The 21,907-nt window shown below is 47.4% G+C and overlaps 1 protein-coding gene across 1 annotated transcript in view; it reads left to right on the top strand.

The window, feature by feature from the left end:
- The first annotated feature begins 15,714 nt into the window (after window positions 1-15,714).
- The window catches only part of PIAS4 (protein inhibitor of activated STAT 4), a 258,144-nt gene continuing 251,951 nt past the window's right edge, over window positions 15,715-21,907 (top strand). The window contains exon 1 of the mRNA XM_077254729.1: window positions 15,715-15,873. Within this exon, the coding sequence (XP_077110844.1) occupies window positions 15,847-15,873 (27 nt within the window). The 5' untranslated portion in view covers window positions 15,715-15,846. The remainder of the gene's footprint in view (window positions 15,874-21,907) is intronic.

Genomic DNA, 21,907 nt, shown 5'->3' with positions numbered 1-21,907 from the left:
AAAGTCCGTGTGAGGGAGCATGTGCTGGGGATACAGGCGGCCGCTGGCCACGTGGACACAACCACACTAAAAACATTGCCGAGGCATTTCAAAGCATTTCACAATTGTGATGCCACAATGTTGAAAGTAAGGGGAATTGATGCCCTTAAGATAAACATTAGAGGTGGCCGTCTCTCTAAGAGACTTGGCATGCTGGAAACACGCTGGATCTGGCGTTTACAGACTGTTCAGCCCCACGGACTGAATGAATGCCTGTCGTTTGCCCCGTTTATATAGTTACCGGACTGCTGTGCATCGCTTCCTCTATACTGTTCCGCATTCGCTATCTTTACTTGTTTTTAACTACATTTTTATTGTTTTTGAATTTTAGCTTTTTCCGGGTTGTGACTGGTTGATGGGACAATTATTCCGGCGGCTGTCAATATATACCTTCATTATATACCTGCATTATTTGAAATACGGATGGAATACTTCAATAAACATTAATATTCTCCACTATTCATCATCCGGAGACACATATATTATGGACTATGTTATTTAGCATTTTGCTCTATTCATGGACTTTACTATCTTGTGGCTTGGTTTGATCTATTAGCCTCATCTTATAACCTGTTGCTGATTTATTCTTTATATATGTGCTTGTGCTTATCTTAAGAGGCGTTTGAACCTTAATATGTGCAGGTATGATGGCTGTACGTGTTGTATATAATAATATTTTTGTCTGATCCCTTTATTTAAATTTAGAATATATGTATTAGGTTTTGTATTAGTTATCTTTATGTCTATGTATTTCCCATTTTCCACTTCACATGTGATGGTTATAGTTATATGTGGTTTTATTTGTCTTCATTTATATGCCAGTACATTTGCCCTTCTGTAATATGGCCGCGGCTGTGGTTCGCGCATGCGCGGTCGCGCCGCACTCTTCTTCGGTTCTCGCTATGCCTTGTGGGCGGATCACATGGGGCCCGTGTGTTTCCAGTCCCGCGGCCTGCGCAGACCGGATGTGGATGCTGTGATGCGGCTACACATGTGAGCGCCGCTATTTCCGGATTATTTGCTATTTAATCACTGCCCTTCTTGTCTTTGGGCATCCCCCTGAGGAAGGCCACACGCCGAAACGCGCGTCGGGGAGGACGTGACTGCGGTGCACACTTTTCTTGATCCATCACTGTGGTATGTATCATGTCTATGACACTTGTCCATAAGGCTGCATATATTATCGGTCGATACTTCTTCAACATTGCTGCTACTGCAGTATATTTGGACTGACTACATATGCGGTCTATAATGAACATTAGTGCACCGCAGTTCGGTCCCTTTATGTGAGATGTGTGGGTGCGGGCTTATATAGGGGACATCTGTTGCCTACCATACTGTGCACCTGTGTGTTTTAACTGAATAAAGTTGTTTTCTATTTTGCATAAAATGGACGTTGTTTGACTGCATTTTTGGTGCTTTGTGTTATTTACCTTCTGGCCATGCAGAACCCTGACCTGACCTTTGTGCAGTTTAAAGACAAGGCCATCCAAGTGCTACAGGAGCGACAGCCCAGCCGTGCAGTACTTCCTAGGCGTCAAGCCCTCACGTACCACCAGGAGGTGGCGCCCGATGCTCAAGTTTCCGCCGAGGCTGATGCTCAGATTCTGGAAGACGATTCCCCCGCAGGACTGCGCCTCCAGGTGCAGGAACTGACCAAGAGCGTTGCTGCCCTAGCTCGGACCGTGCAATCCCTACAGGAGGCTCCAAAGGAGAAAATCGAGTTGGCTTCCAGACCGGAGGATGTTCCCTGGCGACGACAAAGGAAGGCTCCGCCGAAGAAGAAGCCGGGACAACGATCGTTTCCATCGGGACGGACGACCCATCTGTCGCCGCTGCAACCAGGTGCGCCACGTTGCGAGGTACTGTCATTTAAACGAGCAACCCCTGGGGCAAAGGGCCAACCCCCAGGAGTAGGACGACCAGGCCCACAAAACTGGAGAGTCAAGTACATTGGAGGACGACCTGTTCTCTCCATTGTGATTGAGGGTATTCCCATGAACGCTCTGTTGGACAACGGTTCTCAGGTGACAACTATGCCTTACATCCTTTATAAACGTTATTGGGAAGACACCAACATTACTCGTGGTCCTGATGATGATTTCACCATAATAGCCAGTAATGGTCAGCCGTTGCCACAAGTGGGGTACAAAGAGGTCACCATTAAAGTGAGGCGGGTAGAATTGAAGGCCTAGGGAATTGTAATTGTTGATATTGACCGACGTGAATGTAACCCCATGATGACCATTGGTACTAATGTCATAGAAAATTGTCTTGCAGAGGTTATTGTCTTGTTGCAGCAGGTGGCAGAAACAGCTGGTTATAGTGAACAACGTGCACTGCAGAAAGAAATCAGAGCTCTGATGCAGAGACAGCAGGTAGGACTGACTGGTGGAGAAATTGGTCGTGTTACAGTGAGTGATTCAATCCTAATTGCAGTACCCCCCAGGAGTGAAATGTTAATCTGGTGCCGGGCAGCCATAGGCCTCAGCGGTAAAGACTACCAGGCCCTGGTAGAACCTGTGTATTCAGATAATAGGGCCACCCTCCTAACAGCCAGAGGGGTGGTTGAGGTCCGCAAAGGGAGGGTGCCAGTACGTGTCCTTAACTGTGGAGAGGAAGAGGTCCGCCTAACCAAGTATGTCACACTCGCCAAACTGTTCACTGTTGATAATAACGTGATACAGGCACCAGAACCCTTGGTCCCGTCCAATCAGGCGGAGGACAATGGTTCCGCAAGGCAGGAGGAAGATTGGTGTCAGAAATTGCATGTGGGCACTGACTCTACCCCATCACACCAGAAACAGGGGGCTTACAGAGTAGTTCATGAGTATGAGCGGGTATTCAGCAAACACCCCCTAGATTTCGGGCAGGTAAAAGGGATTCAACATCACATCCCCACGGGAGATCATCCACCCATTAAAGAAAGATACCGTCCAGTACCCCCAGCTCATTATCAGTGTGCCAAGGACATGTTGCGAGAGATGAAGGAGGCTGGGGTAGTGAGAGACAGTTGTAGCCCCTGGGCAGCTCCATTAGTCCTAGTCAGGAAGAAGGATGGCACGATGAGGATGTGTGTTGATTATAGGCAGATAAATCGCATTACACATAAAGATGCATACCCACTGCCCAGAATAGAAGAGTCCTTGGCTGCTTTAAAATCTGCTAACTACTTCTCTACCTTGGATCTCACCAGTAGGTACTGGCAGGTTCCCGTAGCAGAGGCGGACAAGGAAAAGACAGCCTTCACTACACCGATGGGTCTCTGTGAATTCAACTACATGCCATTCGGACTGTGTAATGCCCCAGGAACGTTCCAGAGGATGATGGAGTGCTGTCTTGGACATAAGAACTTTGAAACCGTATTGCTATATCTTGACGATGTCAATGTTTTCTCCAAGACTTATGAGGACCACCTGAAGCACCTGGCCGAGGTGTTCGAAGCCCTGTCCAACTTTGGCCTAAAGGTAAAACCGTCCAAATGCCATCTGTTGAAGCCCAAAGTGCAGTACCTGGACCATGTAGTGAGTGCCGAAGGGGTGGCCCCTGACCCTGACAAGGTCACTGTGATCAGAGACTGGCCGAAGGCCAGCAACCTCCATGAAGTCTGGCAGTTCCTCGGGTTGGTAGGCTACTACAGGAGGTTTATCAAGGACTTCACCAAGAAAGCCGAGCCATTGCAAGACCTGTTGGTGGGCCAATCCAAGAAAACCAAGGGTAAGAATACCCCATTTGACTGGAACGACTCACTGGAAGGATCCTTCACTTGTTTGAAGTTGGCGCTGACGGGAGAAGAGGTACTGGCCTACCCTGAATATGACCAACCGTTTGTGCTGTATACGGATGCCAGCAACGTGGGACTGGGAGCCATGTTGTCCCAGGTCCAGAAAGGCAAAGAGAGGGTAATTGCTTACGCCAACAGGAAACTTCGTCCCACTGAAAGGAACCCTGACAACTACAGTTCCTTTAAGCTGAAGTTCCTCGCCATCGTTTGGGCAGTGACGGAGAGGTTCAAGCACTACCTGGCCTCAGCAAAATTCACCGTCTTCACGGACAACAATCCACTGACACACTTGGACACAGCAAAACTTGGTGCCTTAGAGCAGCGGTGGATGGCCCGGTTGTCCAATTACGATTTCACCATCAAATACCGGGCAGGACACAAGAATGCGAATGCCGATGCATTGTCCAGGATGCCTAACTTGCCAGAAACGCGAGAAGACTCCGAAGTACTCGAGGAAATAGAGTTGCCAGCTTTCCATCGCCCCAAGGTCACTCAGTGTTCCCACCATGTGAGGAACGGGCACAGGAACAAGCAGGACGCCACACTGAACCCCCTGCCTCACCATGGATGGGCAGAGATGCAGGACAGTGACCCAGCGGTCCGTCGGGTGAAAGAACTTCTGACGCAGGCAGGATCACACCCTGGCCCGGAGGATCCACAGGAGACGCAACAGCTGTGGAAAGTGAGAGGCAAGCTATTTATTTACGATGGTAAGCTGTGCCGAAGAAGCATCGACCCGCGCACCCATGAGTTGGTCTGGCAAATCGTAGTTCCAAAGCAGGATGCGCCAATGGTGCTGGAAGCATACCACGATGGAGCAGGGCACTTCGGATGGAGAAAGTTGGAGAATCTGCTTCGGGGAAGGTTCTACTGGATTGGCATGAAGAGAACCATCGAAAAGTGGTGTCGAGAGTGTGGTCCGTGTAGCCTACTCAGGAAAGACTGTGACAGCCAAAGGTCTCCACTACAGCCCATCATCACCAGGCGACCGCTGGAACTGGTCACGCTGGACCATGTGAAGCTAACGCCCAGCCGGTCAGGCTATGTCTACGCCCTTACCATCGTAGATCACTACTCTAGGTTTTTGGTCGTTGTGCCCGTTAAAGATCTCACAGCGAGGACGGCAGCCAAAGCCTTCCAGCAGTACTTCTGCAGGCCACACGGGTACCCGGAAAAGGTACTGACTGATCAAGGGCCAGCCTTTGAGGCAGAAGTGTTCCAGGAATTCTGTAACTTATACGGTTGTAAGAAGATCAGAACGACACCATATCACCCCCAAACCAATGGGATGTGTGAAAAGATGAACCAAGTGGTAATTGACTTACTGAAAACTTTGCCTGTGGAGGAGCGGAACTTATGGCCAGCAAAGTTGCCCGACTTGGTAGATATGTACAACCACATTCCAGTGAATTCCACCAACTGTACCCCAGCATACCTGATGAGAGGAAGATCCAGCAAGTTACCTGTTGACCTGGACATGGGGGTCCTAACCCCAGAGAGCACCTCGCCAGATGCAGATTGGGATACAGAAAGGCAGCAAAGGTACCGCAAAGTACAGGAATGCGTGGAAAGAAGTCTAGCCCAAGCCAGACAAAAACAAGAGAGGGACTACAACCAGCACGCCCCTGCATTCCCCCTGTCACCAGGTGAACAAGTACTCAAACGGAAAAGAAAACTACACAAACTTGACGATCAATGGGAAGCAGAACCATATACCATCTTGCCATCCGACTTCGACAATACGAAGGTCTGTCTCGTCAGTAAAGATGGAGGGGAAACTTTGACGGCTGTGTCCAGAGACCACCTCAAAATATGCCCTGATAAGTTGAGGGATAAGGAACCAGATCCAGGAGCATCTCCATCCGTGGAGGAGGAGATGATACACACTGTTCTTGGCGATTTTCCCCGGTCCTGGAATCAAATAAATCAGTCCATCGTGGTACCTGTTCTAACGTTTCGCCAGCCAAAGCCACTGGGGCCAAGTGTGCTGCCCGATCAGCTGGAGCCAAAAGAGGCTCTGCACCAACAGGCTCCCATAGCCGACGCAGACGCGGCTGTAACTCAACCACAGCAGCTCCTAACAGAGGACGCCGTGGCAATAGTTGGACCGGCAAGTCCTCCCTCTGCTACGGGTGAATCTGCCATGCCCACAATTAGTAGCAGCAGTCATATAGGCTCCAGCATGCCCGCGCTACCTAGACTCACTAGAAGTGTAGCCAAAAGACAGTGCAATACACCAACCATAGCGAGCACAACGGACCCTGTTAGGTCACAAGCAACCCCTGCATTGCGGAGGTCTACACGTAGCACTCGGAATCAGACCCCGATTCGCTACAAAGCGTGGAAATATTAACGGGTACTGTTGTTTGATTGGAAATGTTTGTATATATGTTTCTGTTATAGATTTAAATGGACAGTGGAGTAATGGACAGTGAATTGCTCCAAAAGCTTGCATTATACTCCTCGAAAGGGATCCCTTTGTTTACCCGGGATCCCTGCTGTTTCAAGTTTGCAGTCACTGAACTGGGAGTCATGAACTATGCATGACCGAGACTGTTGACCTTTAGTGGGTATGCACCCTTAAAGGAAAACCACTGTTTAGTAGATAGCCTACCCGTATGGGTAACAACGGTGATTTATAGCTAGTTATTTAACCCCTTCATGACCCAGCCTATTTTGGCCTTAATGACCTTGCCGTTTTTTGCAATTCTGACCAGTGTCCCTTTATGAGGTAATAACTCAGGAACGCTTCAACGGATCCTAGCGATTCTGAGATTGTTTTTTCATGACATATTGGGCTTCATGTTAATGGTAAATTTAGGTCGATAATTTCTGAGTTTATTTGTGAAAAAAACGGAAATTTGGCGAAAATTTTGAAAATTTCGCAATTTTCACATTTTGAATTTTTATTCTGTTAAACCAGAGAGTTATGTGAAACAAAATAGTTAATAAATAACATTTCCCACATGTCTACTTTACATCAGCACAATTTTGGAAACAATTTTTTTTTTGCTAGGAAGTTATAAGGGTTAAAATTTGACCAGTGATTTCTCATTTTTACAACAAAATTTACAAAACCATTTTTTTTAGGGACCACCTCACATTTGAAGTCATTTTGAGGGTTCTATATGGCTGAAAATACCCAAAAGTGACACCATTCTAAAAACTGCACCCCTCAAGGTGCTCAAAACCACATTCAAGAAGTTTATTAACCCTTCAGGTGTTTCACAGCAGCAGAAGCAACATGGAAGTAAAAAATGAACATTTAACTTTTTAGTCACAAAAATTATCTTTTAGCAACAATTTTTTTATTTTCCCAAGGGTAAAAGGAGAAACTGGACCACGGACGTTGTTGTCCAATTTGTCCTGAGTACGCAGATACCTCAAATGTGGGGGTAAACCACTGTTTGGGCACATGGTAAGGCTCGGAAGGGAAGGAGCGCCATTTGACTTTTTGAATGAAAAATTATCTCCATCGTTAGCGGACACCATGTCGCGTTTGGAAAGCCCCTGTGTGCCTAAACATTGGAGCTCCTCCACAAGTGACCCCATTTTGGAAACTAGACCCCCCAAGGAACTCATCTAGAGGCATAGTGAGCACTTTAAACCCCCAGGTGCTTCACAAATTGATCCGCAAAAATGAAAAAGTACTTTTTTCTCACACAAAATTTCTTTTAGCCTCAATTCTTTCATTTTCACATGGGCAACAGGATAAAATGGATCCTAAAATTTGTTGGGCAATTTCTCCTGAGTATGCCGATACCTCATATGTGGGGGTAAACCACTGTTTGGGTGCACGGCAAGGCTCGGAAGGGGAGGCGTGCCATTTGACTTTTTGAATGGAAAATTAGCTCCAATCGTTAGCGGACACCATGTCGCGTTTGGAGAGCCCCTGTGTGCCTAAACATTGGAGCTCCCCTACAAGTGACCCCATTTTGGAAACTAGACCCCCCAAGGAACTTATCTAGATGCATAGTGAGCACTTATAACCCCCAGGTGCTTCACAGAAGTTTATAACGCAGAGCCGTGAAAATAAAAAAATTATTTTTCTTTCCTCAAAAATGATTTTTAGCCCAGAATTTTTTATTTTCCCAAGGGTAATAGGAGAAATTGGACCCCAAATGTTGTTGTCCAGTTTGTCCTGAGTACGATGATACCCCATATGTGGGGGTAAACCACTGTTTGGGCGCACGGCAGGGCTCGGAAGGGAAGGCACGCCATTTGGCTTTTTGAATGGAAAATTAGCTCCAATCATTAGCGGACACCATGTCGCGTTTGGAGAGCCCCTGTGTGCCTAAACATTGGAGCTCCCGCACAAGTGACCCCATTTTGGAAACTAGACCGCCCAAGGAACTAATCTAGATGTGTGGTGAGCACCTTGAACCCCCAAGTGCTTCACAGAAGTTTATAACGCAGAGCCATGAAAATAAAAAAATAATTTTTCTTTTCTCAAAAATGATTTTTTAGCCCACAATTTTTTATTTTCCCAAGGGTAACAGGAGAAATTGGACCCCAAAAGTTGTTGTCCAGTTTCTCCTGAGTACGCTGATACCCCATATGTGGGGGTAAACCACTGTTTTGGCACATGTTGGGGTTCGGAAGGGAAGTAGTGACGTTTTGAAATGCAGACTTTGATGGAATGCTCTGCGGGCGTCAGGTTGCGTTTGCAGAGCCCCTGATGTGCCTAAACAGTAGGAACTCCCCACAAGTGACTCCATTTTGGAAACTAGACCCCCAAGGGAACTTATCTAGATGTGTGGTGAGCACTTTGAACCCCCAAGTGCTTCACAGAAGTTTATAACGCAGAGCCGTGAAAATAATAAATGTGTTTCCTTTCCTCAAAAATATTTTTTTAGCCCAGAATTTTTTATTTTTGCAAGAGTAACAGGAGAAATTGGACCCCAAAAGTTGTTGTCCAGTTTCTCATGAGTACGCTGATACCCCATATGTGGGGGTAAACCACTGTTTGGGCACATGCCGGGGCTCGGAAGGGAAGTAGTGACGTTTTGGAATGCAGACTTTGATGGAATGGTCTGCGGGCATCATGTTACGCTTGCAGAGCCCCTGATATGCTTAAACAGTAGAAACCCCCCACAAGTGACCCCATTTTGGAAACTAGACCCCCCAAGGAACTTATCTAGATGTGTGGTGAGCACGTTCAACCCCCAAGTGCTTCACAGAAGTTTACAACGCAGAGCCGTGAAAATAAAAAATCATTTTTCTTTCCTCAAAAAAGATGCTAAAAGCAAAGCAAAGCAAAGATGCTAAAAGCAAGCAATTTTTTATTTTCACAAGGGTAACAGGAGAATTTGGACCCAAATATTTCTTGCCCAGTTTGTTGTGAGTACGCTGATACTCCATATGTGGGGGTAAACCACTGTTTGGGCACACGTCAGGGCTCGGAAGGGAAGTAGTGACATTTGAATGCAGACTTTGATGGAATGGTCTGCGGGCGTCACATTGCATTTGCAGAGCCCCTGATGTGCCTAAACAGTAGAAACACCCCACAAGTGACCCCATTTTGGAAACTAGACCCCCGAAGGAACTTATCTAGATGTGTGGTGAGCACTTTCAACCCCCAAGTGCTTCACAGAAGTTTATAACGCAGAGCCGTGAAAATAAAAAATAATTGTTCTTTCCTCAAAAATTATGTTTTAGCAAGTAATTTTTTATTTTTGCAAGGGTAACCGGAGAAATTGGACCCCAACAGTTGTTGCCCAGTTTGTCCTGAGTACGCTGGTACCCCAAATGTGGGGGTAAACCACTGTTTGGGCGCACGTCGAGGCTTGGAAGGGCGGGAGCACCATTTGACTTTTTGAACGCAAGATTGGCTGGAATCAATGGTGGCGCCATGTTGCGTTTGGAGACCCCTGATGTGCCTAAACAGTGGAAACCCCTCAATTCTAACTTCAACACTAACCCCAACACACCCCTAATCCTAATCCCAACTGTAGCCATAACCCTAATCACAACCCTAACCCCAACACACCCCTAACCACAACCCTAACCGCAACACACCCGTAACCCTAATTCCAACCCTAACCCTAATCCCAACCGTAACCCTAATCCCAACCCTAACCACAACTGTAACCCCAACACACCCCTAACCCTATCCGTAACCCTAACCACAAGCCTAATCGTAACCCTATTTCAAACCCTAGCCCTAATTCCAACCCTAACTCTAATTCCAACCCTAACCCTAAGGCTATGTGCCCACGTTGCGGATTCGTGTGAGATTTTTCCGCACGATTTTTGAAAAATCTGCAGGTAAAAGGCACTGCGTTTTACCTGCGGATTTACAGCAGATTTCCAGTGTTTTTTTGTGCGGATTTCACCTGCGGATTCCTATTGAGGAACAGGTGTAAAACGCTGCGGAATCCGCACAAAGAATTGACATGCTGCGGAAAATACAACGCAGCGTTTCTGCACGGAATTTTCCGCACCATGGGCACAGCGGATTTGGTTTTCCATAGGTGTACATGGTACTGTAAACCTGATGGAAAACTGCTTCGAATTTGCAGCGGCCAATCCGCTGCGGATCTGCGGCCAATCCGCTGTGGATCCGCGGCCGATCCGCTGCGGATCCGCGGCCGATCCGCTGCGGATCCGCTGCCGATCCGCTGCGGATCCGCAGCCAAATCCGCACTGTGTGCACATGCCATAACCCTACCCCTAACCCTACCCGTAACCCTAACCCTACCACTAACCCTACCCCTAGTTCTAACCCTAACCTAACCCTAGTGGAAAAAGAAAAAAAAATATTTTCTTTATTTTATTATTGTCCCTACCTATGGGGGTGATAAAGGGGGGGGGGGGTCATTTATTATTTTTTTATTTTGATCGCTGCGATAGAACCTACCGCAGCGATCAAAATGTACTTGTAATGAATCTGCCGGCTGGCAGATTCGGCGGGCGCACTGCCCATGTGCCCGCCATTTTCCAAGATGGCGGCGCCCATAGAGAAGACGGCCGGACACCGGGAGGGACATCGAAGCTAGGTAAGTATGGGGGGGTGGGATCGGAACACGGGGGGGGGGAGCGGAGGACCGGGGGAGCGGACAAGAGGACCGGGGGAGCGGACAGGAGGGAGGAGGGGAGCGGACAGGAGATCGGGGCAGAAAGGACGACTGGGGGGGCGATCGGTGGGGTGGGGGGGGGGCAGATCGGGGTCTCCAGCCATGGCAGATGCTATTGCAGCATCGGCCATGGCTGGATTGTAATATTTCACCATTTTCATAGGTGAAATATTACAAATCGCTCTGATTGGCTGTTTCACTTTCAACAGCCAATCAGAGCGATCGTAGCCACGGGGGGGTGAAGCCACCCCCCCTGGGCTGAAGTACCACTCCCCCTGTCTCTGCAGATCGGGTGAAAATGGAGTTAACCCTTTCACCCGATCTGCAGGGATGCGATCTTTCCATGACGCCACATAGGCGTCATGGGTCGGATTGGCACGGGTTTTCATGACGCCTACGTGGCGTCAAAGGTCGGGAAGGGGTTAATAAGTGTTATTTAAAATCTTAAGCGCAATGTAAATATGTTCTTGTTGTAACGTTCAAGTGTTCTCACCTCCCATAAAGGGAAGCTTTGCTATATTTAATTGTTTACAGCATTTCAAAAATTTTGTATGTCTTTTACTAACATGTATTGTTGTTCTTCTTTTCCCAGTCCGGGAGTACTGGATTTAACGGGGGGGAGTGCAGCGCCCCAGAGTCCTGGTCGTTGCAGTAACGTCGCTCTGCCACTAAGGGGAGTGATGGTACGTCTGATGGTACTAAAAGAGTTCACCTGACCAGGTATCACAGTCACACACTACACTTCACACTCTGGCCACCAGGGGGAGCAAAAGGTCCTATCTATTAGGCCACTCCTCACACTCGGGTAAAACTGGGGGTTGGATAGGAAGTTAGGAAGAAAGCTGCTGGGTGAGACCCAGGAAAGACCTGTCAGGCAGACAGGGAGAGAAGGAGGAACATCGGAGCTGCAGACAGAGGTCCCTGTCAGGGGTGGGATCCTGACAGAGACTTAGCAAGAGATAGAACGTTACGGAGCTGCGCCAGCACTTCCTTGCGGCAGCATCCTAAGAAAGGACAAGAAGCGAAGTATATTGTGGAGAAGTGAGAAATGAGATCACAGCACTAGGAGATAACACCAGGAGGAGTCCTGCCTTAAGATCGGCAACATCCTTCTGAGGCGCGTAACCGGCGGCCGGAACGCCGAGGGAGTGATTGGCTCTACGCATCACTCCGAACTACGGCAGGGCAGTTAATTCCAAGTTGGCTGTCCAACCTTTTCACCTAATGAAGACAACGGAGGCAAATTGTGGGAGAGGGGCGTCTCTAGGGTCCCTATAAAATAGCTCCAGGCCTACCCCATCATACGGGTGCGTCCTACCCATGTCATCTGGGGGACGTAGAGAGAGAGAAACAGAAGCATACACGACAGTTGTGAGGACTATCACGTGGTGCTCAGCAGGGAGGTACTACAACACACAGGCGCTAGTAGGAAGGCTACTGAATTCCACCTGCAAAGGGAACTCTGGATGTGCCTTCGGACCGGCCGGTCTCAGCCAGCCCTGTTAGCAGTGCTCTGGATTGTGGATGCCGAAGCCTTCAGTAAAAAGGTAAAGAGACTGCAACCCTGTGTCCTCGTCATTTACTGCGACTTACACCATCGCCATCTATCTTACTGGGAAGCCCTGGGGACATACTTCACCTGTGGGAAGGTACATCATCTAGCTGCCATAACATCACCCCAGCGGATCCCTAAGCAGCGTCGGTCACCCTGATCGAACACAGGTGGCGTCACGAACTCTTGACAAACTAACTACACCTTTAATTGGGCGCCCCTTAGCAGGGTCACGGACCGGGTCGGGCCACCGTGATATCCCCAGAACCGAGACAGAAGGGCCCCTTAGCAGGGTCACGGACCGGGTCGGGCCACCGTGACATCCCCAGAACCGAGATAGAAGGGACCCAGTACCCCACTGCCCTGCGTCTGGGGGCCGCTCCGCTAGCGATGCGTCCAACATAGGACTTAATGGCAGTGTTAACGGACTGTGTTACACAGCGTCATGCCACGGTGTAACGTAGTCTAAGGCCATGTTCACACAGTGCGTTTTTTACTGCAGAACCGCAGCGGTTTTGCCGCTGCGGTTCCGCAGCTGTTTTCCATGCAGGGTACATTACAATGTACCCCTATGGAAAACAGGAACCGCTGTGCACACGGTCCTGAATTTCCCTTAAAAAGCCGCGGTGAATCGGTGCGGGAAAAAAGAAGGAGCATGTCACTTCTTTTTCCTAAACCGCAGCGGTTCTGTACCCATAGACCTCCATTGTGAGGTCAAAATCGCAGTAAAACCCGCAGATCAAAAATATATCTGCGGGTTTTACTGCGGTTTGATGTGCAGAACCGCAGCAGCCGGAAGTGCGGGGAAGCCGGCGGAAGTGCGGGGCCGGAAGTGCGTGGGCGGAGAGACATGGAGGCATACCGTCGCATGGGGATCGTGTCGGCCGTTTGATTGATTTGATATGTGTGTGTGTGTGTGTGTGTGTGTGTGTGTGTGTGTGTGTGTGTGTGTGTGTGTGTGTGTGTGTGTCCCCATGCGACGATAGTGCCTCCATTGTGCTAAGTCGCCGTATGGACTACTACTCCCATCCGGTATTAGGATGGGAGAGTTGTCCCTGTGTCCGGTGACTTAGCACAATGGTAAAGTTACACAAAACACCTACACACAATACACATACATGACACACAGTACAGTACATACAACACATAACACAGAGTATATACTCACCAACAGCACACTGGTAGGCGAAGCCCTCGATCCTCCAGGAAAAAATCACAAAATAATAAACCAAATTCATACTCCCTGTCCGCAGAATCCATAAAACGAGTGTCCCACGCCGATCGGCTGCTCTCCGGCAATACACTGCCAGGAGCGAAGCTCCTAGCAGTGTATCGCGTACTGTCCCGGAGCTCAATGACTCCGGCGTCTCGGTTAACAGCAGTACAGCTGCGTTGAACTTTCCCACGCAGCACTGCCGTTAAGCGAGAGAGCCGGGGTCAATGACCGCCGGTAAACTCGCTCGCGCATGCGCAGTGACAAACCGACAGGAACTATGGCTCCTGTCAGTGTGTTGCTGCATAAATATGTGGCACTTAAATACGTGGCACGTGGCACTTAAATACGTGGCACGTGGCACTGAAATATGTGGCACTGAAATACGTGGCACGTGGCACTGAAATACGTGGCACGTGGCACTTAAATACGTGGCACGTGGCACTTAAATATGTGGCACGTGGCACTTAAATACGTGGCACGTGGCACTTAAATACGTGGCACGTGGCACTGAAATACGTGGCACGTGGCACTGAAATATGTGGCACTGAAATACGTGGCACTGAAATACGTGGCACGTGGCACTTAAATATGTGGCACTTAAATACGTGGCACGTGGCACTTAAATACGTGGCACTGAAATACGTGGCACTGAAATACGTGGCACGTGGCACTGAAATATGTGGCACTGAAATACATGGCACTGAAATACGTGGCACGTGGCACTTAAATATGTGGCACTTAAATACGTGGCACGTGGCACTTAAATACGTGGCACGTGGCACTGAAATACGTGGCACTGAAATACGTGGCACGTGGCACTGAAATACGTGGCACTTAAATACGTGGCACGTGGCACTTAAATATGTGGCACGTGGCACTGAAATACGTGGCATGTGGCACTTAAATACGTGGCACGTGGCACTTAAATATGTGGCACGTGGCACTTAAATACGTGGCACGTGGCACTTAAATACGTGGCACGTGGCACTGAAATACGTGGAACTGAAATACGTGGCACTTAAATATGTGGCACGTGGCACTGAAATACGTGATACGTGGCACTTAGGCTATGTTCACATTTGCGTTGTGCGCCGCAGCGTCGGCGCCGCAACACACAACGCAAAGTAAAACGCAGCAAAACGCATGCACAACGCTGCGTTTTGCGCCGCATGCGTCCTTTTTTTGATTGATTTTGGACGCAGCAAAAATGCAACTTGCTGCGTCCTCTGCGCCCGGATGCGTGCGCTGCAGTGACGCATGCGGCGCAAAACGCGGAGCGCTGTCATTCAAAACACGTCCACTCATTTTGGTGTTTAGTCCCAAAATGGAGGATGGAAGAAGAAAAGGGTTGGACAAGGAAATTACATCATTTCTTTTTTTTTTTTCCCCCACTGCAGTTAAAGCTTTATTTGTGTCAAACACAGACAATTTGCAGAGAAAACTGCATAAAAAACCGCACTAAAAACCGCACTAAAAAACGCACCAAAAACGCACCAAAAACGCACCTGCGTTTTCTGCCAAGAGCTGCGGTTTTTGTCCTGAAAAAAAAAGGACTGAAATCAGGATCGTGTGAACATACCCTAACAGACGTCTATAACGCAATGTGAACCCAGCCTTAGACGTTTGTTATGGTTAGTACACTATACTGTAAAATGGCATGATTCAGAACGCATGCCACAAAAACTACAAGGCCTCATGTCGCCAACGAAATACAAACTGTATGGTATTGGTGAAGAAAAGGAAGAACAAAAGGTGTAAACTACATAAAATGGTCGTGTCTCAGAAATTAATATCCTAGCCATAAGTAATGGGCACAGTCCTACACCAGTGAATTAGCCTTATCCCTAGGAAGCCTAGTCCATAGAGACCATGAACTGAGCCATGCTCGGAAGGAAAACTTGGTAAGGACAGAGTAACTCCTCACTTCCCTTCCTCTAAAACCCTCAGTACCCGCCATTTCTCCTGACAAAGCACTGCGTCACAAAAGCACAGCAGTGGGAAGACTCCCTAAACCCTGCCTCTTGTGATTGGTGAAAAATCAAGCATGAAGCGTTGTGCGCAGGCGCGTGGAGCTCCTGGCCGAGCCAGGCGTGGAGCGGATGGGGATAGGTCTGACACAACGGAATTGTGTCACGTGGGGCGTCGTCGTCTGCCGGCGCGGAGGTCGCTGGAGTCCAAGATGGCGGCGGAGCTAGTGGAAGCGAAGGTGAGACCGGGAAAGATGGGGGAGGTTCCGCAAACGATGCGTTATTGTCCTTCATTCTCAGTGCATGCTATCCTAATTGTTTAGGTAACTGTTGGAAGAAGCCGTGAGCTATTGGGTAACCCCCAGCTCTGTGCACGCTGCTTCCCGTTGTGCGCCCATTATGTTCGCTTCTGTGTGCAGTGCAGCAAATGACCGCGTCATGCCCACTTCCTGTCTGGTGGGAAGAAGACGCACTGCACATTTCAGTGTGCATGCAGCCTTCCTGCTGATGAATGAATGTGTGTAGTCTAGGCCGAGACTGCCCATCAGACTCGGATCGGGATTCATAGTGTATATGAATGATGTTGAGTACTTGGTGCCATGTCAGCTACATAAAGTGATGTCTTTATGTGGCAGTAAAGGTGGATGCTGGGGTTCACAATTCTACCACTTGTCACCTATGGACTGTATTATTGTAGGGGGTCCTGAATCCGTAGCGTTAATGTTTGCAACTGTGCGCTCTATGGGACTGGTTATCTGACATGGCGGAGTACAGCGCCTGGCTACCCTTCAGTAGATCCATAGTCTGGGCAATAACTCTCATGCTCCATTTACAAAAGGATTTGAGACCCCTGTTATAGTGATCATTGGGGGTCCCAGTAGTTGGACTCTCATAGATTTACCAAATATCACTAATCCAGTGGAAAAACCCCCAAATCTTTACAACAAGAATATCCCTCTAAATGTTCTATATTTTTTGAGTACCATTACTCCCAGGCTGCTGTATATGACAGGTTACATACAAAATACAAATGAATTACAATGAACTAACTAGGGCTGTGGCATCAGGAAACCAAACCACCGACACTGACTCCTCAATTTCCCTGACTCTTGACTCACAACACTGCCTCACTACTGAGCATGTACGTAAAGTGCAGCACAGATTCATCTCAATTAAAAGCTGAGACCCTTAGATCGGGAATAGAACAGACTTTATAGGACATTTCATAACTTTCCCAAATTATTATGGAAACATTTACAGCACATCCTACACTGAACTAGTGTAGGATGTGCTATTATACATGTGTTATTATACATTTTAGGAGTCTGAGTCGATTTGACTCCACCAAAATGGACACAGACTCTGAATCCAACTCCACAGCCCTGGAACTAACGGAATGGTTCAGAGGGCCCTGCGGGCTTACAGTCTGGAGGATAATGGTGAAGGAGACAGTAGGTTGGGGGAATTGTGGCAGCTTCGGTGGTGGTGAGGTGACAGCAGACTCATTGTAGGCTGTTGGCTTTCTTGAAGAGATGGGTTTTCAAGTTCTGTCTGAAAGTTGGTGGATAATCTGATATCTTGGGGCACATGATTCCAGAGGATGGGGGATGTTAGGGAGAAGTCTTGGAGGCTATTGGGTGAGGAATAGTAATGAGCTAGCGTGCTTGGATTAGCTCATGTGCTAATTAAGTGTCTTCAGCGTGTTTGAATAATATGTTCAAGTCCCCACTGCTGCATGTCTTGGAGCTGTTAAACTGCCGCAACACATGCAGGAATTTCCAAACAAGCAGGCAATCTGTTCATGTTGCGGCTGTCTTAATATGAGTTGGGAGATGAGCATATTTTTTTGAGCACGCAGAAGACACTCGGTTAGCACAAGAGCCTGCTTGCTTGTTCATCACTAGTGAGGACCAGTGTTTTCACGCGTAATCCTCCAAGAAATTAGTTTGGAGATATATGGGGGAGAGAGATGATTGATGGCTTTGTAGGTCAGTGTTAGTAGTTGAAACAGGGTACGATTGGGGAATTGGGAGCCAGTGTAGCGATATGCGGAGGAGTAGCGACTCGAAAGGTGGCTTAGTTGGGTAGCTCCTATGGTTGAGTACTCTAATATTCTATATGTGGTGAAAAACTACTGTTTGGGCGCTCGTCAATGCTCGAAATTGAAGGAACACCATTTGACTTCTTAAATGCAAAATTGGCTGGAATATTTAGCAGACGCCATGTCGCGTTTGGGGAGCCCGTGATGTGCTTAAACAGTGGAAGCTGCCACCTGTGGCTCCATTTTGGAAACTAGACCTTCAGGGTATGTATGTATTGTGTGGTGAGCACCTTGAACTCCCCAGATGCTTCAAAGAAGTTTATAACATTGATCTGTGAAAATAAAAATCCCATTTTTCTCACAAAAAAAATTTTGGCTCTAGTTTTTTATTTTCACAAGGGTAACAGGAGAAATTGCATCATACAATGTATGCAGATAACCATATGTGGGGGGGAAAACTACTGTTTGGGCGCACGGCAGGGCTCAGAAAGGAAGGAGTGACGTTCTGGAACCCAGGCTTAACACTATGACGACATGCAACATACATGTACTGTCTTTCCCTACGGTAACATCCCTTTGATGTGGGCTCCGGCAATGAGACCACATCTTTCCTGGCACATGTCAGCTGTTCCACCCACGGCTTTTAACCTTTTAAATGCCGCTGTCAATCTCTGACAAAGGCATTTAATGTGATCACGTTGGAAGTGTGTCACTAATGCCACCCATTGGCGCCCGTGTCATATGACCGCGGGTCGCCGATGGTTGTCATGCCGGATTGCTGTGAATGCCGGTCGGCGCTCATAGCAAGTGAGGATTTCTACTACACACAGGCAACATCTGCGAACTTGTAATGACCTGGATAATCATAATGGCAAGTCAGTTTAGCATTTGGTGAACATGGTAAAAAAAACACCAGAAAACAGTTATGAAATTGCACTTATTTTGCAATTTCACCGCACTTAAATTTTTATTTTTCCATTGTCTAGTACACCGTATGGTGTCATTCAAAAGTACAACTCATCCTACAAAAAAATCAAGCCCTCACATAGCCTTATTGACGGAAACATAAAGTAATGACTCTGGAAAGCAGGGGAGCAAAAAATAAATGCAAAAACGAAAATGGGCTAAGGCATGAAGGGGTTAAGGCCTCTTTCACACTACCGTCTTTTTGCTCCCAATCAAAATCCGTCGTTTTGTGAAAAAAACAAAAAACAAATCCAGCAAATATTTCCTCTGGATCCGTTTTTTTCTCATATGCTTGTATTAGCGACGGATTGTGACGGATGGCCATCCGTTTCATCCATCGTGCGCAGGATCCGTCTTTAGATTGCTGTCTGTTGGGCGGAGCCAACCCACATAGAAACTTTTTTTGTGTACGTTGGAAAATCGCCCAGCGACGTATCCTTCTCTGTCCGTCGTTGGCTATAATGGAAACAGGATCCATCGCTGACTGTCAAAAACAGGAATCCCGCGCATGTAAATTTATAAAATGGGACTGGTTGATATCTTCCGGTCTGTGGCACATTTAGTATATGGGAGGGGGAAAACTTTTCAAGATGGGTGGTGGCCATTTTGGATCCAACTTTATTTTTTCCAATGAGAAGAGGGTCATGTGACAAATCAAACTTATTGAGAATTTCACAAGAAAAACAATGGTGTTCTTGGTTTTAACGTAACTTGATTCTTTCAAGTTTGCTAGAAATGCAGAGAAGGAGGTAATAGTATACAGGAGTGGGCCAGACGGGTGAAAAATACGTGTTTTTCTGGCACAGCGCCACTTTTTTTTTTTTTCCCCATACCCCTTCCTGGTGAGGCGACCTCTCACCTCGTGATTGGGACTGCTCCCCCAACCATATGCATACCGCACGCACCCATTAAGACACCCGACTTTTGAGGAAGATTTTCTCCCTCTCTCTCCCTCCTCCTCCCCCCGACCGGAAAACATAACACTGGATGCGTCCCTCCGTTGTATCACTATTTTATCGACATCCGTTGGCACGTCTTCCCGACGCATTCATTAGGACGGGACACTGCTGACGGAAGTGTGAAAGAAGCCTTAGGAGTCACCTTCACTTTCTGGACCTTTATTGCTATTAGGCTAACATTTGGGGCTAACATCTGTTTTCCATAACAATTGAGCAGAAGCACGCTGAACTCTTCACTCCTGGGCAAAATTTTATTTTTGTTCTTTCCTTTTTATCTTCCCAATGCTCCGAGACATAATTATTTTCTTTTAATATTTTTCCATCAATGGCATGTTTTTTTGTCTATTGTTTTAAATAACAATATTTATTTTACCTTACAATGTACCAAGCAATGGGGTACGTTAAATTTAGATGGTTGTTTAAAAAACAAACAAACAAAAAAAAAACAGCCTGTCGTCATTTTCTGAGTTATGTAGTGTTCTTACTTTTAGATTTAATAGTTATGTGAGGGTTTTCATCTAAAAATCTTCTGATCCATAGAACTTTTTATCACATTTTATCATTTTATTTTAATGATGGCTGAAAAACCCACAATTCTGTCTTTTTTTTTTTTGCTTCTTCTTTTCTTGTAACTTCCTTTACCGATTGGGCTACTGTATATACTCGGGTATAAGCCGAGATTTTCAGCCCAAAAAAATGGGCTGAAAGTGCCCTTCTCGGCTTATACTCGAGTCATGGTCGGCGGGTGAGGGGAAGCGACGACTGTCAAATACTTGCTCCCGGCGCTCCTGACGCGGTCCCTGCATGTCTCACGGTCTTTGGGCGCTGCAGCTTCTTCTGTTCAGCGGTCACTGGTACCGCTCATTAAAGTAATGAATATGGACTCCACTCCCATAGGGGTGGAGCCGCATATTCATTACTGTAATGAGCGGTACCATGTGACCGTTCACTACAGGAAGAAGCTGCGGGTGCCGGAGACCATGGGACAGGCAGGGACCACGTCAGGAGCAGGTGAGTATTTCATATTCACCTTTCCGCGTTCCACAGACGCTCCGTCTTCCCCGTCCTCTTCACTGACTGTTCAGGTCAGAGGGCGCGATGATGTAGTAGTGTACGCGCCGCCCTCTGCTTGAACAGTCAGTGCAGAGAGACGGAAGCAGGAGGCAGCGACGAGAGGTGACTATGGCATTTTTTTTTTTTAGTGCAGCAGCAGCTTTACATGTGGCACAATGCTATATGGAGCGTCTCTGGGGCCATAAAGAACTGCATGGAGCATTATATGGGGCATCTATGGGGCCATAACTGCATGGACCATTATATAGGGCATCTATGGGGCCATAAAGAACTGCATGGAGCATTATATGGGGCATCTATGGGGCCATAAAGAACTGCATGGAGCATTATATAGGGCATCTATGGGGCCATAATGAACTGCATGGAGCATTATATGGGGCATCTATGGGGCCATAATGAACTGCATGGAGCATTATATGGGGCATCTACGGGGCCATAAAGAACTGCATGGAGCATTATATGGGGCATCTATGGGGCCATAATGAACTGCATGGAGCATTATATGGGGCATCTATGGGGCCATAAAGAACTGCATGGAGCATTATATGGGGCATATTTTAATATGGAGCATCTTATGGGGCCATAATGAACTGCTTGGAGCATTATATGGGGCTGCTGATTCAATATGGATATTCAAAAACACTTAACCTATTGATGTCTCAATTAATTTTACTTTTATTGGTATCTATTTTTATTTTTGACATTTACCGGTAGCTGCTGCATTTTCCACCCTGGGCTTATACTCGAGTCAATAAGTTTTCCCAGTTTTTTTGTTGCAAAATTAGGGGGTAGGCTTATACTCGGGTCGGCTTATACTCGAGTATATACGGTAATTTTACGTTTTGTTAAGACTTGTATGGATGTGGCGATGCCAAATGTTTTTTTCCCCCCTTTACCTTTAACCCGTTCCCGACCTATGACGCATACGCTGCGTCATGAAAGTCGGTGCCAATCCGACCTGTGACGCAGCGTATGCGTCATGGAGGGATCGCGTCCCTGCAGATCAGGTGAAAGGGTTAACACCAATTTCACCCGATCTGCAGGGACAGGGGGAGTGGTACTTCAGCCCAGGGGGGGTGGCTTCACCCCCCCGTGGCTACGATTGCTCTGATTGGCTGTTTCACTTTCAACAGCCAATCAGAGTGATTTCTAATATTTCTCCTATGAAAACTGGTGAAATATTACAATCCAGCCATGGCCGATGCTGCAGTATCATCGGCCATGGCTGGAAAC

The sequence above is a fragment of the Ranitomeya variabilis genome, chromosome 1 (genome assembly GCF_051348905.1).
Source record: "Ranitomeya variabilis isolate aRanVar5 chromosome 1, aRanVar5.hap1, whole genome shotgun sequence".
Taxonomy (NCBI): Eukaryota; Metazoa; Chordata; class Amphibia; order Anura; family Dendrobatidae; genus Ranitomeya; species Ranitomeya variabilis.
This window is presented reverse-complemented; position numbering and strand designations above follow the sequence as displayed.